This window comes from Microplitis mediator, chromosome 3 (genome assembly GCF_029852145.1).
Source record: "Microplitis mediator isolate UGA2020A chromosome 3, iyMicMedi2.1, whole genome shotgun sequence".
Taxonomy (NCBI): Eukaryota; Metazoa; Arthropoda; class Insecta; order Hymenoptera; family Braconidae; genus Microplitis; species Microplitis mediator.
In genome coordinates this window covers 18,274,953-18,294,529 of record NC_079971.1, presented here as the reverse complement: position 1 = coordinate 18,294,529, position 19,577 = coordinate 18,274,953, and the positions used below count along the sequence as shown (strand labels likewise).

At 26.1% G+C, this 19,577-nt stretch overlaps 2 protein-coding genes across 2 annotated transcripts; one reads left to right on the top strand and one right to left on the bottom strand.

The window, feature by feature from the left end:
- Positions 1 to 287: 287 nt before the first annotated feature.
- LOC130665018 (glyoxylate/hydroxypyruvate reductase A-like) lies at positions 288 to 3,876 on the bottom strand. The gene is made up of 4 exons (XM_057465255.1): positions 3,647 to 3,876; positions 2,765 to 3,136; positions 733 to 1,097; positions 288 to 652 (listed from the first exon to the last, which is right to left on the bottom strand). The coding sequence occupies exons 1-4, from the start codon at positions 3,738 to 3,740 to the stop codon at positions 521 to 523; spliced, it is 963 nt and encodes a 320-aa protein (XP_057321238.1). The 5' UTR covers positions 3,741 to 3,876; the 3' UTR covers positions 288 to 520.
- Positions 3,877 to 5,019: 1,143 nt separating this feature from the next.
- LOC130664772 (enhancer of polycomb homolog 1) lies at positions 5,020 to 19,190 on the top strand. The gene is made up of 9 exons (XM_057464862.1): positions 5,020 to 5,804; positions 6,776 to 6,914; positions 7,008 to 7,249; positions 7,333 to 7,592; positions 8,067 to 8,505; positions 8,587 to 8,738; positions 9,892 to 10,029; positions 10,109 to 11,347; positions 16,370 to 19,190. The coding sequence occupies exons 1-9, from the start codon at positions 5,652 to 5,654 to the stop codon at positions 16,488 to 16,490; spliced, it is 2,883 nt and encodes a 960-aa protein (XP_057320845.1). The 5' UTR covers positions 5,020 to 5,651; the 3' UTR covers positions 16,491 to 19,190.
- Positions 19,191 to 19,577: the final 387 nt, after the last annotated feature.

The window sequence follows — 19,577 nt, the reverse complement described above, 5'->3', positions numbered from 1 at the left end:
TATTTATATCTTCTAATGCACTGCGATAGTCAAACAGCGTATTAGGAAATTTTAAATTTCGCGTCATGCTGATGTGAGGCACATATATCATAGTTTATGTAAACGAGCCTTTAATTTATTCGCTGTAATAAAAGGTATAAAAAAAAAATTATCATTTTTAAATTAAAAAATTATATTCGATAAAAAATATTTTTATTAAACTTTTATTTGTAAATATCAATATATAAAAACTATTGGTAAATTTAGTTTATCAAAAATATATAAATTCTGAAATAATATAAAATTATAAATGAAAAAATAAACGCTATTGAGTAGCTAAAATAAAAGATAAATTATGCAGTTAATTCCTAAGCCAAAGTTTGATTTTCGTTTTAAATTAAGAAGAATTGAATTGATTCTTTCAGAAGTAAAATTATCATCTGCGAAGTTTATTAGAATTAATCGTTTTTTTTAAAATAATTTTGAACTCTTTATAATTAAATTATGCTATTATTTTATCGTGGATGATCACAAAATCATATCAATACCCACGTTGGAAGTCTACGGTATTGGGTAATGGTTCACCATTGATAAATTTTTTGTAATTATTCACAAATAATTTCGCCACACTTTCCGTCCGGGCAGAACATGAATTGTGTGGTGTTATTATTACCTATAATAAATAAATAATTAATCACATAACAAACTTCAGTGTAAAATTATTAAAAAAATCATTATTGAAATTATTTTTACTTGAGGCATTGTCCAAAGTTTACTAGTCGGCGGTAAAGGTTCAACTTCAAAAACATCTAAAATAGCTGCTGCTATCCATTTATTTTCAAGAGCTGTCACCAAGTCATTTTCTTTAATTATATTTCCCCTACCAACGTTAATAAAAATTGTATTATTTTCTTTACAATTTTTTAAAACATCGCCGTTTAATAATCCATCAGTTTCTGGAGTTGCTGGCAATATGTTTATAACATAATCACAGTTGGATAAAAACTCTGGTAACAAATTTGTCGTCCGGTATTCATCAATGTAAGACTCTTTTATCGTAGGAACTGTACGTGTCAAGCCCCGAATTTTCGCACCGAAATTTTTTAATATTCTTGCAACTAAAGAAAATAAAATATAAACAATTTAAAATTTCATAAAAATATTATTCGTAAGTAGAATAATTTAAATGTATATTTTAATTAATGCTCTCTGTTTTTCAAATTTTATTTTTTAATTCAAGTGAATTATTAATAACTTTTACTTCCATGTCGATACGTTCTTAGTTAAAAAAAAAAAAATTAACAAATCGTTCTATCAAAATTTTAAGTGCTTATTGATAAAAAAATTTTTATGCATTTACATATTATATTAGTTTCAAAAATTTAAGTTTTGATTTAAGAATCTGTCAATTTGTTTGAAAAATATTTTAATTTATAGTAAGTTATCTTTTTTTTCAAATAGAATAATTACAATAGAGATCGTGATTTATTTAATCAAAAAATGAATTTCTTGGCTTAAGAATGTAGTTTTTTAAATGAATGTGACTTTGCTCTCAGTGTAGAATAAAAAATAAATTGTTAAAATAATAAAAAAGTATTTTAACAAAATAAGAGATAGTAATTAAAAAATTCCATATAAATTTATTGCTATCGCTCTTGGAAAATTCGAAAATGTTATTGGGTATCTAGTACTTTGAATTTTCAATTATTGGGTCAAAAAAATTAAAAATGTATTACAAAGCAAATCAAAGGTTTAGGAAAGGATAATTAATAAATAATATAAAATTATATCAAATATTAAAAATCTCTTAAATAATTAGTCAAGTTTTTTCTTTTCTCAGTCAAAAAGTCAAAGTTGAATTATAATTGAATTTGTTTCGCCTTTTAAATCATAGTTTTCCTTATATTTATTACTATATATTTTGTAACCAGTTGTATATAGCCGATTGGCGTTTGATATTGATAAATAAATAAAAAATTATACATTTGTCCAGAAATTTTATTGGGAAATAAAATATTACATATTCTTTTCTGTGTGATAATTATATTTATTGGATAAATTTTCTGTTCACAAGGAAAAATAACAAGTTTACTAAAACGGGTTTTTACTATTCATTAAGTTACTGGAATTGTAGATTTATTCTAAATTTTTAACTGCCTGGTTTATTCATTAATTAAATTTATATATCACAGTAATATGTATATCTGATTTATTTTCTAAATACTTGCAGTAGCGAATCCAAAATTAAACCATCAAATTAAGATTTTCATTGATTTTACTTACTTTATATATGAATTTTATACACTCCGTCAGTCGGAGTTACGGAGTTTTTTTAAAAAATCACTCCGCATACGGAGTAAAGAGGAGTTTTTTTTCACGGAAAGAGTTTCGGAGTGATGTGGATTTTAATTCGATTCACATTCAACTTGATCCGGAATTTGAATATTAAATTAAACTCCCTTTTGAAATTTTACTTCAAGGGGATTAAATAAATAAAAAAATCCTACATTCGAAATTCACCGGATTTAATTAGCGATCAATTAAAAAAACAAAACAACTAAAGTAATTAATAGTAACTATTCGTATTTTATTGTTGTTGTTTTTATTAAATCGTTATTAAAGTATTTACTCAGAATTTTTATCATTAAATAGTTAATTGGAATATTCAACTTCAAAAATTAACGATGAAAATACTCATATTTACTCTACAACTACAAAATCAATGTAACTATTAAAGATTAATAAAATTTTACCTGATTTCGTAAAGCAATTATTTAAAACTTACCAGGCTTTCCAATATTACCAACGCCCATAATCCCGATATTCATATCAGAAATCAATCTACGAGTTCCGAACAACGAATCACTGGCCCAAATCGTTTTTTTCTGTGCCTCATATTCATCCCATTGTTTTCTTTCATGAGCAACAATTTGCATAACAACATATTCAGCCATTTCTATACCAAAAGTATCATCAACGAATCTAGTGACAATAAAATTAATATTTTTATCGTCACGTAATTCCATTAATTTTTCAACTCCAGCGAATGTTGACTGTATCCATTTAATATTACTTAATTTATGTTTAATATTAGGTAATAATGAACAATCTGCTACCATTATCTCAGCATTATTTAATTCCACCGGCTCACTATTATCTGTAAAAAAAAATAGTTTTAAGTTTAAAATACTTTCAAAATTATTTTTGAATCAAAACATATATTTTTTATTTATAATTAAAATTCTTAGAAATTAAGGAAAATTATACGACGGAAAACCGCAAAAAAATTATATCTATCAGTGATAAGAAAAATACAAATGAAATGTTACAAATTTTATCAATTAATTATAAATATTTTACTCAAAATAACAATAAATTTTAAAAAATATTGCATGCCTGTAAAAAGTTTGAATTTTATTTTATTTATTCTTCAATTTTTTAAAATTTAAATTAAGTAACAAGTAATTAATAAGTTATATATTTATTTAGATTGGAGTATTTTTATGATGGCCAATATTACAAACAATAAGAACTCTCTCGACACGTGAAAATTTTTTTTTCTCCACTTTCATTCTCGTAAATAATCATGATTAATTTACAATTAACATACCAATAATATTTCGAGTACTCGCGTATTCTCTCCAATTAATTTACAGAAATTACATACCTGGATTAATGTTGATAACGTTTAATAGTGGCATAAGTTTTTTGATATGTTGTGCTAATTTTGATAAGCTAGAGTAGACAATAACATGATTCATTTTTTTTATCCTACATCTATTGCACGTATCAGAATGTCAACACATATTATCCTCTTCTTAACTGCATTGAATAGATGAGAGCTATGCATACAATTTACAATTACAATTAAACTGGCTAAAAATTATCTCAGTATGTTGACTACTTTACCTATCGAGTAATTGATATACAATCTTTTATTTATCACAGTCATGTACATAGTCTTTTAATGCATAGATAAATACAGTATTAAAAATTATTTATTTTATGCTAAAATATGCAAATTTTTATATTTTAGTTGTGAAAATTATTAATTTTTAATGATAAAATGTAATTATTTAATTTATACTAGTTTATGTTAATAATTTTTTTAAATATTCTAGTATGAATAGATAAAAATATACATAAAATATTTGAGATAATAGATTTCATTTAACATCAATTATATTTTCAGTTAGTTATTTATAATAATAATAATTATAAATATAAATTATCATTATTATTAAATTTATCCGTTTAAAATTGAATTTTCTGAATGATACTCAATTTAGCTGACGTCTAATAAATTTGAATTTTTTTAAAAACGCTAAATTTAAAAAGAAAATATTTCAGAAAATTACACACAACTTTTTAAATTTTCTACATGTGCATATTTTTTAAAATTAAATTGAAAAAAAATCGGAAAATTGTTAGTTGTCTGCTAACTTCAGGATCATTTTTCCGAAACAAAAATAATGACGATTATTAAATAGTTAATTCGTAAAAAAAAAAAATTGATTAAAAATAACGGACCTCAAAACATCAACATTTGATGAAAACTCAGTTTTAGAAAATCGGACTGCAAACAATAAATTGTTTTTTTTTTAATTTAAAATTTTTTTATGGAGAAATTAATGAATGTGAATGTAGCAAATACCAGGCAAATTTAAAAGTATAAATAAATAGAGTTAATAATTTAAAAAATAATATTTATAAAAAATGCACTTATTTAAAAATTTTTTAAAGGCGCATTTTTTTTAAATTTAATTTTATTAATTATTTACTCTATTTATTAATAATTCAAAATTTGTCTGATGTCTGCTACATTCACACTCATAGAAATATGAGAAATTAAAAATAATTATAAGTAAAAAATAAAAAAAATAAATGTTAATATTGGTATCAAAAGAACAAAATTTGAAAATCCCGCGAAAAATAATGAGCGACAAAACACCCACCAAGATTAAATCGGCTGTCGCTCGATGTAAACAAAAGTGAGTGATTGCGATTGAGCCTTAGCTGAGATTGTGTGTACCCGGGGTTGAATTTAGCTAGTAAAGTTGAGTGCCCGTGGTATAACTATCTGGCTTTGAAGCAGCCTTAAAACATGAGCGTTGAAAAAGAAGGCGAGTATAAGGAATAAGGATACCTTTAAAATAAATGGTTTGAGCTACGGTCCTGTTTTGCGACTGGTTCACCCGTAGATTAAATGGCTGTACGTCGGCCATGATGGCTTTGAGCAGGGACCGTGTAACGCAAACATGTATTAACAGTGAAATATTTAGTTTAGTGAATGAGTGAGGGTGATTAGATATAATGGCTGATGAACGATGAGACCCTGAAGAATTTATTGCGGTGGGTGTTGAGGCCTATGGTGGTGCCTCAAACTTCTAGGGCCCCGAAAAGGAACTCGAGGTTCCAAAGCACGCCCCGGACACCCCGCTCCCTCTCCTCAGTATCATTCACACACATTCATATTATATACAACGACAGTTTATACAATATACTATTTATTTCGAGGGAGGGAGAGGGATTAAAGGGGCCCTTGGTGTTACTTAAAAGTTTGGGCCCAATTTTAAGACCCTTGTTTTAGTGACGCGAGTGTAAATAAATAGACGTCAATTTTTATTTTAAATATATATTTAGTTGAAGCTAGGTTATTACGTGCATCTACGATGAGCAAGCTGTCGTTCAGGGCGAAGCCCCTGGACGCTTCTAAACCAATGCCTATTTTTATGGCTGAAGATTTGCCTGATTTGCCGGATTATTCAGCAATTAATCGTGCAGTACCACAAATGCCAAGTGGTATGACTAAAGAGGAAGAATGTGTAAGTTATTAGGAATTATTTTTGTCAAACACGTTTTTGGATCACAGCATGTTTTCTGTATGGCAACCATTTTGAAATCGCTTTTTTACATTTAATTTTTGTAAACAACCGATAGATGGCACTTTTATTAATATTTATTCTGCTTTTTTTTATTATTTTTTTATTTTCTTATTTGTTATTGTCAATCGGTGTTATTATTAATATCAATAAATATATATAAAGTTTCTGTGGAATTCATTTGGTTTTGAATATTACCGCGGTAAAAGTCTAAAAAGTCAATTTTAAAATTGGCGCGAAATTTCATACCAATGTTAATGTCACTTTTTAAATATTTTTTTATATTATTTATGAGTAATTCTTTTTAACGACTAGATTATCTATTACGTTAATATTTATGGGTATTAAGAATCCAAAAATATAATTTTTTAAATCATTTGTAAACAAAGAAACAATGATTTATTATTCCCAAGTAATTTCATTTGAATTATTTGTATTTATTTTTGAATTTTGGAGATTTAATGAACTATTTAAATTAAAAAATGAAAACAGATTAAATTAATTGAGTAAAGTCAATTTTTTATGAGTGTGAATGTAGCAGACATCAGACAAATTGTAAATTTCAAATAAATAGAGTAAATAATTAACAAAATTCAAAAAAAAAAAAAAGGCGCATTTAAAAAATTTAAAAATTAGTAAGTGCATTTTTTACAAATATTATTTTTTAAATTATTTACTCCATTTATTTATAGTTTTAAATTTGTCTGATGTCTGCTACATTCACACTCATAATTTTTTCGGTATATATTTTAAAATTTTTTAACTAATTTAGAAATCAATCGACGAATCAAATAATTTTAATTGATTTTATTTATTAAATTTTATTATTAAATATAATTTTTTATTTTAAAAAGGAAATATTAAAGTTTTTAAGTAACAAATTAATAATTGTTATTTTATTTTTCATAATTCAGGAACACCATCTTCAAAGAGCGATATGCGCGGGTTTAATTATTCCAACTCCCGAAGTTACGGATTTAACAGATGTAGAAGCTTACGATAAAATTTATCCTGCCGATTACAAATTACCACGACAATTAATACACATGCAACGTAAGTATTTAATATTAACATTAAATTGTCGATATATATCTAGAAATAATTATAATTTTTTGTTTTGTTCCACATAAAAAATAAATAAATTAGCATTTGCAATGGAACAAGATATACCAGACTATGATATGGATTCCGAAGATGAAAAATGGGTCGGAATACAAAGTGAAAAAATGGACTTGACGCCATTGCAATTTGAAGAAATGATGGATAGACTTGAAAAAAATTCAGCACAAAAAACAGTATCATTACAAGAAGCTAAAGCTTTATTAAAAGAAGACGATGATCTTATTATCGCTGTTTTTGATTATTGGTTAGATAAACGTCTTAGAAACGTAAGTCTTATAATATTTATTGGTTCATTTATTATTTTGATAGTTTATTATGTACCATTTTATGCGAATATTTATTTGTATAGCCACAACATCCATTATTATTAACTGTGAAAACGGATAATCGTCTTGGATCTGCGGCCAACAATCCTTACTTAGCATTTCGTAGGATAACTGAAAAAATGCAAACACGTAAAAATCGTAAAAATGATGAAACTAGTTATGAAAAAATGCTTAAATTACGTAGGGATCTTAGTAAAGCGGTTACACTACTTGAATTAGTTAAAAGACGTGAGAAAACAAAACGTGAACATCTTCATCTGACCATTGAAGTTTTTGAAAAAAGGTATGAAAAAAAATTTATTTATGACACTGAAACTATCCGACGTCTAATAACTAGATTTTTTTAGAAACGATAAATTATAAAAAAAAAATACTTCTAAAAATTGCACCTGTAGTTTTTTATTATTTTCTACATGTGCATATTTTTAATTTTTTTTTCTTGTAATTGATTTCTTAAAATAAATCTGAAGATTTTTAATTGTCTTCTTACTTCAGGATCATATTTATCTAGTTGTTTTAAAGAATTGATAAAATTACTGAGCCATTAAGTGAATTTTATTTATTAATTTCAATAATAAAATTATTTTTTTTCACATACATATGATGAAAATTATGGCATTAGTACTTGAAATTTTAATTATGTTCATTCACTAGACGGAGTACTACAATTATAAAACTTTTAATTGTTTAAATTACTCAATATATAGTTAATTAAAACTAAATTTTGATTAATAAAATAAATATTAAAATGTTACAGGTATCAAGCAGAAGATTTCAGTGGTCAAATATTAGCAGAAGTATCAGCATTAAAAACAACACGTCCAGCATTTGCTCCATTATTTACAAATCAATTTGGCGTACATCAAAATTGGTCAAATAAAGTTTGTAATAAAGATGATGGTTTACAAAGAAAAGAAAAACGACAGTATAAAAAACGAAAACATAAATTAGACGGCCGTAGTGGATTAGACGATAGTGTATTACGTAGTGGTAGTGCTTGTGGTGGTGTTGGTGGTAGTAATCGTAATTCACGTACTGGTGTCCTCGGTAGTGGGCTGGACCCGCTTGTCAGCTCTGACGAAGATAATCCATTTCCTCATACGCAGTTATCAATTTCTAAAGAACGTGATGATGATGATACTGCCGATGAGGGTCCGTTTGCATTTAGGCGCAATCGGTATTGCAATTATTTACCTGTAAGTATTTACTTTATTTATCACCATCTTATATATTTTATAAAATAATTTTTAAATTACAACTTAATTATTTTTCTACAGCCTGTACCAGGTGGTTTTGGTAATTGGCCTTGGTGTAATAAAGACGAAGGTGGTACAGCTGATAAAAAATACAGGTTTGCGTTAACAAGTATTAGTAAACCTACTCCAAGATGTATTGGTCTTGCAAGACGAAGATATGGTCGTGGCGGAAGGTAATTTTATTTATTATCAAAATTTATTTATTTCACTGTAAAAAATTGAGAGTGAATATGAATTTATTTTAATCCAAATTCACTCCGTCACTCGAAGTTCTGGAGTTTAAAAAAAAAATAACTCCGCATGCGGAGTGAATGGGGATTTTTTATGGCCAGAGTGATTTCGGAGTGACACGGATTTTATTTCAATCCGCATTCACTCTGGTCCGGAGTTTTAATACTTAAATAAATTAATATTTAATAGAAGCAGCTGTTAATTAGAAACATAATTATTTCAATAAATAATTAATTCAGGTATTAATAATTAAACTGAAAATATTATGTTTTTAATTTATAAAACGTTTTAGTAACTCACTAAATTATAATTTCATATATATAATACATAGTGGAAATATTAAATTATTGAATATGGAATATTTGATATTTTGTTGCAATATGAAATATTATCTCGTGGTATGGTTGATGTAAGTCATACGACAGTTTGTGACTCAGTGGAATTATATCGTAAAAGTTTCATTATCAGCTGCTTATAATTTTTAAGAATCATTTCGCGTGAGTATTTGGAAAGATAGCTCGTAATTATTTCCATACAATATAAATGTCAAAATATCAAAGACCTAAGCTCACTATGTATTAGTTATTTTTTTTATAATTAATATTTTCCGAAATTCCTCTTCGAAGTGAAATTCACTCTGAGGGAATTAAATAAAAAATCATCCACTCATCGATGACTCCCATTCGGAGTGAATTTCATTCCGAAGGGGAGTGAATAAATAAAAAGTCATCCACTCTGCGTTCAATCCGGATTTAATTCGCATTCACTCTGAAAATTATTTACAGTGCAAAGATTAGTATCCATATTATAATATTATAGATGATTTTTTATTTATTAATATTGAAATTTTAATTAAATTATTTAAAGGGAAATTATAAACAAATATAAATATGTTTGACAGTTCGATTTTTAATGAGCTGACAAGAAATAATTGGTTTTAATGTTGAAAAGTCATTGAATTTATGAATAGTTTTCTTTAAAAATTACTTTGAAGGAGTTTTTTTTAGAGTTTAAATAATTTTCAAATAAAAATATTGTACTAATGATATTTTATTCAATTAATAAATTTAAAATTCTTAAATTTTTTTATTACAGAGTCATATTGGATCGTTATCCAAGTGATATTGATGATATTTGGTCATCATTAGACTTCACAATACACGAATCATGTCAAAATAATGATTCAATAACTACTGCCACACCAACAACAACAAACTCCGTTAAAAAAGAATGGTAACGAAATAATTTTATAGTATAATTAACTAAAATTCTTATAAAATTAATTAATAAATACAAAAAAAATTATTCACAGGTTACATTTCCGGCCAAAAACTCCGTTAGGCACAGATGCAAACCAAAATGAAGAGGTAGCAACAGGTTGGAGTACATCAAGTAATAGTAGTAGTGAAGAATCCGAGTCTGAAATGGATAATTTTTACACGAATAGTTCAATAGGAACAAAAACTAAAAAACCAGCATCGTCGTATCCATTTCCAACGGAAGCAACGTCAATATGCGTTGATATAGAGCCCGATCGACCTAGCAGTGATGAAATATTTACAGCGGAATTCAATATCGCTGATTATTTTTCAGTTGATGATGATGGACTGACGAGTTTTGACCTCGGTGTTTTAACAACATCGTCATCGACGTCTACAACAACAATAACAACGTCAGCAGTATCGTTATTATCATCAACAGCACCTACAATTTGTGAAGAACTCGGTAGTTCGCGCTTTCAAGTGACTCCAGTAAACAATAATGTGTTTAGTTGTCGTAATCAGTGTAATAGTGTCGGTAAAAGTGTAAATAATTCATCTGGTTCAACAACAACAACAACAACAATAACAACAACAACAACAACTTCCACATCATCATTATCTTCATCAACACAATCATTATTATCTTCATCTTCATCCTCTTCATTATCGTCATCATCATCATCATCCTCATCGTCATCGTCGTCGACGTCGTCTTCATCATCAATATCATTGTCATCTACCTCTAACGTTCAATCATTTTCCTTACCATTAACAACAGTAACTACTTCCTTGGTAACACAAACCGAAAGTGGAATAACGAAACACGTTAATCATTATAGACAATTAATGAACAATCAATTATCATCATTACCCTCGTCATCGTCGACGTCGGGAACGACGTCATCGGCAACATCGTCGTCTATATTATCGAAATCATTGACTAGTCCAACGAGAAATTTACGAGTTACTAGTGTTACAAACTATGGTAATGGCCATCAAAATGGTCCAACCTCTCATATAATTAATAGTAATAGTGTTGTTGTTAGTGGATCGGCTGCTGTTGTGCAAAATAATACTGGAACTTATGTTAGTAATAATCAATCAACCATTATTATACCCCAAAAACATTCTTCACCGTCCGGTTTATTACCTGGGTTTATAGCTCAAACTAAACTTGCTAATTTAGCGAGGCAGCAACAACAACAACAACAGTTACAGCAACAACAACAAGGACAAATACAACAACAAATACCTACGTCCGGGGAAATTACGCTTACTAGTAATAATAGGTAATTTTTTATTTACTTTTCATTTATCATTTGTAGACATGTTTTATTTTTATTATGTACCTGAAGATCGGAACGTTTTTCGCGCAACGAAAATGAAAAAAGTTTTATGCTATTTGACTGCTTAAGGTAACAATGGGTAATTGGGGGTGGCTGCAATTTTCGGCCGACATACTAGCGTTTATGCAAAATATTTCAGGAATCTAGATCTAGTAGATTTTTTGCTCCTCATTTTTTTTTTTTATTTTCGTTCCGCAAAAAACGTACTTGCAAACTATTATTGAATCGGATATTGATAATTTTCCGAATTATTCCTAAGTTGTCAAATTATTCGAATTATTCTTACTGTATTGTAAAAATTTTTTTATAATTCATTACATGTGAGATAAAAATTAAACATTTGAAATAACAATTTAAAAAAAGTAATTCGAAAACTTATACAGAAAAAAAGTTATCTTGAGTCAAGAAATTATTTTGGAAGACAACTGTTTTCAGGAACCAAGTAAAGATTTTCCTGAGCCAAGAAAATTTTTCTTGGTCAGAGGAGATTTCTATTTTATCCGAGAAAATTGGAGTTTTCAAAAGAAATTTTTTTGAATTTAGAATAATTACTGATTTATGTAAATAATCAAGATACTTATTTATTTATTTATTTAACGCCAAGCGGCAATATACAATAATAATTTACATACGATATGAAAGAAGAGTAACAGTCGAAATAACGCTTTAAGCAATGGATTGTAATATAGATATTAGAGTGGTCCAAAAAAACATTTTTTTAATTTTTTTCAAGGGCTATTATCTCAAAAGCTTTTCTCAAGTATAAAAAAAATTCCCTCCAAAGCGCAGCTTGATATCTCAATTCTTCAAGAAGCTCAATACATTTATATTTTCCCATTTAAATAACACGTAAAAAATTTTTTTTTACGTTTTCATCCGGTAAAACTACGAAAAAAATTTTTCTCTGAATTTTCCAACAATTATTCTTGTAGGGGATTTAATTCTCTAAAAAAAATTATTGATTTAGTTTTTTCGTAATCCTAACCGGTAAAAAGTTATTGAGCTTTAAATATTCGCAATAAAAGAAAATTTAATTAGATATGAAGAAAATTAAATTCAGTATCCATCCGCAAGTACTAGCTTTAATTGAAAAATATAATGAATTTGGGACAAAAGATGAAGAACAGAAACAATATCTGTTACAAATAGTTGCTGATCATAGGAAAAAATATCCAAATTGGAATAAGAAAAATTATTCATAATTATATAAACGATTATTAAATTATTTAATTATTATAAAGAGTTTAGAGTTTGATTAATTTTGAAATAAATACATGCAGTCACCAAAAAAGTTTTCAAAAAGTGGAAAATTATTTCAAATCTATAAAAATTAAATAAATTATCTAGTAATGGTGTCAATTCTATTAAAGAGTTGCTTTAAAACTATCTTCCTTCAAATTTACTTAGTAACGAGTACTTAACGCTCAATAACTTTTTAACCGTTAGGATTACGAAAAAACTATTTCGATACTTTTTTGTAGAGAATTAAATTTCCTACAAGAATGATTGATGGAAAATATAGAAAAAAATTTTTTTCGTAGTTTTACCGGATGAAAACGTAAAAAAAAATTTTTTACGTGTTATTTAAATGGGAAAATATAAATGTATTGAGCTTCTTGAAGAATTGAGATATCAAGCTGCGCTGTGGAGGGAATTTTTTTTATACCTTAGAGAAGCTTTTGGAATGATAGCCAAAAAACTTTTTTTTTGGACCACTCTAATAGATATACAAAAATAAATAATGAAATCAAACAGACAAAAAAGATTGCACGTGAAGGGGTTCGTGGTTATATTCGTTGTTGTATTCGAGTACCAACTTTTTGACAGACGTTCGAAAGGATGGGTAGGGACAACCAAAAAAGTTCACATCCGAGCAGATAGCATTGACCGAATGAGATATTCTGTTGATAGGCCCAAAACGAACATAGTTTTTGGAGGATTTTGTAGTATTTAGTAGCCGGCTATGTCGTAGACCCGTTTTGGGGCAGATAAATTCAAAGCGTTCAAGTATTTCTGGGGAGTTAATGTACCCGTTAATTACCTTGTAGAAGAACGAAATGTCATTAACTTGCCTTAAATTCGCTAAATAATTGATATGAAGGTACTCATATACTGCGTTGGTGTTCAAGTCACAGCACTAACTTTTTTGTAAAAACCCTAATTAGTTTTTGATAATTGTGAGTTTATTAAAGTTTTGCTATGAATTGTATCGTATTTAAAAATTAATTATACATGAAAAAAAATATTTTCAAATTAAAATTATGGTTCCTTGAATAACTAACATCTTTAAATTAATATTATTCAAAATTTATTGACTTGTAGATAATATAAAAATAATTACTTAAATGAAGTAAAACTAAATGCATTGTAATTTTAATTTTTTATATTTATGACGAACATTCAAAATGAAGTATATAAACAAGTTAATTTATAATCATCATATTTACATTTTATATTTCTAACTGATTTAAACTTGTCAAACTTCAAGTAATTTGCTTTGAATTTTAAGGAAAATTTTTAACAGTGCATTAATTTAAAATTAAATCTTCCGATAAACTGATGTCGATAGTATGTTATATTTTTACAAATAATTTTCATATAAAAATAGGGTAGTAGCATTCGATTTGGACACCATTATATTTTTTTTTATATATGAATAATATAAAATAGGCAGAAAATCAAAAAGTGCACACCTCAATAGTATATTACAATACAAAATATTGCATTCAAATTATAAATTAAGACCGTGAGGATTTAAGTTTTCGACTTAAGTAATATTCCTCCCAATAAATACGCGACATCTTTTAAAACATTCTGTTAGGGTGGAATGGTACTAGACCTCTTTCTCACAACCGGAGAAATGAACGTTAATATCTTTATTGCACTCGTAGGACAAATGAGAATTTCTAAACGATTATGCACGAAAAAAAATTTGAATTTTTGTAAATACGTAAAACTCTCCATTTGAGATTTATAATCTTAATCAGTGAATTAAATTTAATGAAAAATAGTTGAACGTTACTTCTTAACAGTAAAATAAAATTTATCTAAATATCGATTTTTAAATTGCTGCATCATGATATATTTTATCCTCTCGAGATTTTTCAAATGAACCGTCTTTTTTATCATAATAATCATAGATATCGCTAACAAAAAGAGAACACAAATATACATGCTTGTTTAACGCCGAACTCTGTCAAATTAAAATTTTTGATTGATTATAATTAAATAAATAGAATTTAGATAACAATTTTCAATAGAATCCTTGACGTCAAAACAGTGCCGTCACTACAGCTAATAGAAATATAATTATGTTGATTAGTAGTTTTTTGATAGTTATCATGGTTACAAATGTCTATACATATTAATCGAAATCTAAGATAACTTGAACTAAATTATTTTTTTTTAATCAGTAAATTAATAAATCCATGTTCTATTACCTTAGGATCCTTCTTAGGATGATATAAATTTTAACTTATTTTTGCTTACTACAAAAAGTGAATAAATTATTTAATATGGGGAGCCAGAGATATTGTTAAAAAAAAATTCCTCGGAAATGAGAAAAATTGATTAATTTTTCTATGGCAATCACCGTTTTTATTTATTTCAATTTTTCTTTATAATCTTTATTATTCAATAATTGATTATTTTCTAAAAGTTAAAAGACCTAATACCCAATCACTCCATGTATTTCTATATCTATATTATTTTTTATGTATACTTTTTCTCTATTTAGATATTTCTATTTGAAACACATGCAGTAATTGGTTACTAGTTTCTGATCTGTAACTTTAATTTTTACCTTAAAAATATAAAATATAAAGAATTTTTACCTTAAATGTTATTTCGAAACTATTTGCATTTTGCCATTTTTTTTTTCATAATACTTCGTTTTTGAAGTTTTTATTATTACAAATTTCGAATTTTATTTATTTATTTATTATTAGTTTTTTTTTTCTAAATAAGATTCTATATTCGATGAGTTGCCGTTTTATGAATACTGCATCGTAAACGAATTTCTTTTAACCAATGCCTGGGCCCTTTTAAGGGGATACGCTACCGGACCTCTTTCTCACACTCAGAAAAATAAACGAGACTGTCTCTGTTGCACTCGTAGAGTAAATGAGAATTTTAAAACAATTTTTCTCGGAGACGAATTAGAATTTTTAAAAATACGAAATTTCTAGCTCTTTGTTAAGGATATAAAAAACGCTAAAGACTCTCTATGTTAGGTATCCAGTGTTTGTCCATGAATTAAATTAAATTGAAAATCGGTTACCGTTACCCCTTAATCTGAGTAAAACACCCGCAAATTTTGAAGTAACAGTAAAATCCATTCAGCGCATTCGCGCTCGAGGTGTATTTAATATTGTTATTATAATAAATGTAATTAATCATTAAATACGATAGAACATCCGTGACGTTTTTACCTCATGTGTATGCACAGAGAAAAACGGACACAAAAAATGTACGAATTTTTATTATGCTGTTGAACAAACTTGAAACGGGAAATTGATTCGTCAAAAAATTATCATGCTGCACTATAATTATTATTGTGAGCCTCTAAAAATTTTTCATTTTCTACTAAAATTCCTAATTTAGACAGATAATATTAATTACAATTTATCGATAAATTTTAAGTGTATAATACTTTTTGTAGTGTAACATACTATTTTTTTGCAACTCAACTTTCTGTTTCAAGTTTGGTCGACATCATAATAAAAATTCGTAGATTTCTTAAGCCCATTTTTCTCCGTGTAAATCATAAAAAAATTATTTCAGTTCAAAATCTCTATCCAAAATGTTTGAACTAATATTTATACCCTACCTATCTTTGATGAAAAATTAATCAATAACTCAAGATATTAAAGATTATTGATTTGTTTTTATATCAGTAGTTTTAAATAATAGTAATAATTTTTAAAAAAATAAATTAATTGTATATTATTTCTATAAATGTTTTAGTGAAGGATTGAGCATGGAAGTAGATGGTGTCGAGGGATCATCATGCGAAAGTAAACAACAGCAGCAACAGCAACTTGTACGAACTAACAAAAATAATTCACTCGCGATGGAAGTGACATGATGCCTACTGTTGACATCCCCATTATTACTTGCGTCTTGTAATTGGGGGATTTGCTAATAAATAAAATTGCTCGAGACATTTGTCTTGAAAGTAAAAATAAAGAAAAAAAAATTATATAAAAAAATAAAATTAAATAATTAAGAATGAAACAACCAAGATAAAAGTAAAAATGAATGAAAGAGAAAAAATCTAATATAGTCAACTATATCATTTTCGAGGTTTTTTCTGTATTATATATAATTTATATAATTTCAAGCCAATAATATAATTATTAATTCATCATTAACTTTATGACGAAATAATAAATTGATAGACGAAAAACATGTCAATTGTTTATATTATTTATTGTACATTGTAAAAAAAAAAGAAAAAAAAATGAAAAAAAACAATGCTTAAACATATTTTCTTCCTTTTTTCTAAGTCAAATTAACTTGTTTATTGTATTGTTATTATTATAGTTATAATGATTCAAATTTGTACAGAAAATAAAAAATAGTTGTAATGAACTTTTTTTTTCAAATTGAAAAGAAATCTACTTAATTAACAAAAAAAAAAAAATAGAATGACGCTAAGATATTAATTGTCAAATTCAAATAATAAATTTTGTTATATGTTTAAACAATTAAAAAAAATGTATAAATAATACAATTTAATATTGATAGGGTTTAACAATTAAATTGTAATTAGCCTAATTTCATTTTAAGAAATAAATTTCGATTAATTAAAAAAAAAAAATTGTAATTTTCTTTTTTATTAGCCGTTCAACAGAGAAACCTCGAAGAAAAATTAAATAAATGGACAAAAAGTGTAAATGGGAGTATGAGAAAGAATGAAGAGTTTAGTTATAGATGACGATTTATTAAATAAAAAATATAAAATAATACAAATACAAATAAAAATAATAAAAATCGTTGTAAATATTAAAAAAAAAATACATTACGCTTATTGTATCTCTTAACTTTAGGCAATTTAATTAATTATTAATTAATAAATAAATGTAATTAAATGTTGTGGTAGGTACACAGCGATGTGTAAAGAATAAAAAACAAAAATATGGACTAATTCCAAGTAAAAAAAATATATACATTTAAAAAAAACTACAATTTTTAGGAGAAGTAATAAAGAAATTTTATCCTTCATAAACTAATTATTTTTTTCTTTCTTTATTTTGTTTTTTGTTAAACTCATTTATTTTTTATACTGTTGTGTATTGAATATTTTTCAATTCCTTTGAATGCCTTAATTTTTTTCATTTCTAAATTGTTTTTTTTTTACATTTTTATTCTAGCAGCTCAAAATCAATTGTCTACTATTATTTTATAATAATTATTTTTTAATCCTAATGTTACTGATAATGCGCAATAAAAACAAATGAATTATTTTCACTTTTTTTTTTTTTTATAATACACATGGCAGTGTTACAATTCTACTCACAACATCTCTATTCAAGGGAAGTAGCTACAACTCTACTCACTCACAACTTTACTCAGCCTCAACTCTACTCACAGTTCTTTTTACTCAGGTTTAACTCTACTCTGTTATATTTTTACTCAGCTGCAACTCTACTCACTCACAACTTTACTCACGTATTTTAGCCTATCGATAAAATAGCAACTCTTTCTGAGTAGAATTGTAGCTGAGTAAAAATATAACTGAGTAGAGTTAAACCTAAGTAAAAAGAACTGTGAGTAGAGTTGAGGCCGAGTAAAAATATAACTGAGTAGAGTTAAACCTGAGTAAAAAGAACTGTGAGTAGAGTTGAGGCTGAGTAAAAATATAACTGAGTAGAGTTAAACCTGAGTAAAAAGAACTGTGAGTAGAGTTGAGGCTGAGTAAAAATATAACTGAGCAGAGTTAAACCTGAGTAAAAAGAACTGTGAGTAGAGTTGAGGCTGAGTAAAGTTGTGAGTGAGTAGAGTTATAGCTACTTCCCTTGAGTAGAGATGTTGTGAGTAGAATTATAACACTGCCAAACACATTTTATCTATTCAATTGGACTGTAATAAAAGAAGATAGTAAATATGAGAAGAAACTAAAAAAATAAATTAGAAAAACAAGTTTTCGTAAAATATTAGTAATAAAAATAATCAACTTTAGATTATTACGATTACAATAATAATAATATTAATAATAATAATAATAATAATAATAATATTAATAATAGTACTAATAATAAATGATAAAGAATGTGAAAAAAATAAATAAATAAACAAGACTGATTGTGAGTTTAAACCATCTAATATTTATTTATTATTGAGCAGTAACAAAAAAAACTAATATTACTAACAAAAAAATATTCAAGCAATTTAAAATTTTGCGCTCTAATTCCATCGACAGTAGCGCCAATAAAATACTCAATGTTTTTTTTTAAATTGAAATTTAGGGTATTCCTCTTTTTTATGGACTTTTTGCCTTGATTAATTTTGTTCATGTAAGCTTTACTAATTATTATTATGAGTAACAAATAAAATGATTATTATTATACTAAAAACAAAAGAATAATAATAATAATATATGAAATTAGTAAATTTAGATAATAAAACTAAATAAAGGTATTGTAAATAGTGAGCCAACTACGGGTCGAATTTTGACATTAAATTAATTATTATAAATAAACTTATTAATTGGATTATTTAATATACATATAAAATTATAATGCGCAAAAAAACATATTAAACAAAAAAAAAATTAAAAAAAAAACACTTCCTATAGAATTATTCGAAGTTGAAAATCTAATTGATTAATAAAAATTTAAATTAGTTTATATAAAATAATTGCAATGATTGTATATAATTATATATACACATATATTATAATAATAAATTATAAAATATAAGAAAATATTTGCAACATTCCGATGTGAATAAATTACAAAAAAAGTAATAGAATGAAATAAATAAATGAAGAATATTTAACAATACATAACCAAGGGTAGAGGTCAAATAAAATAAGAAAATTAACGTTATAAATTAAATAAATAAATAACAAAAGAAAAACTCAAATTTTTTTTCTCATGTGATAATTAATATGTAATAAATAAAATAATAAAACAGTAACCACCATAATAATTAATTGATTAATTAATTA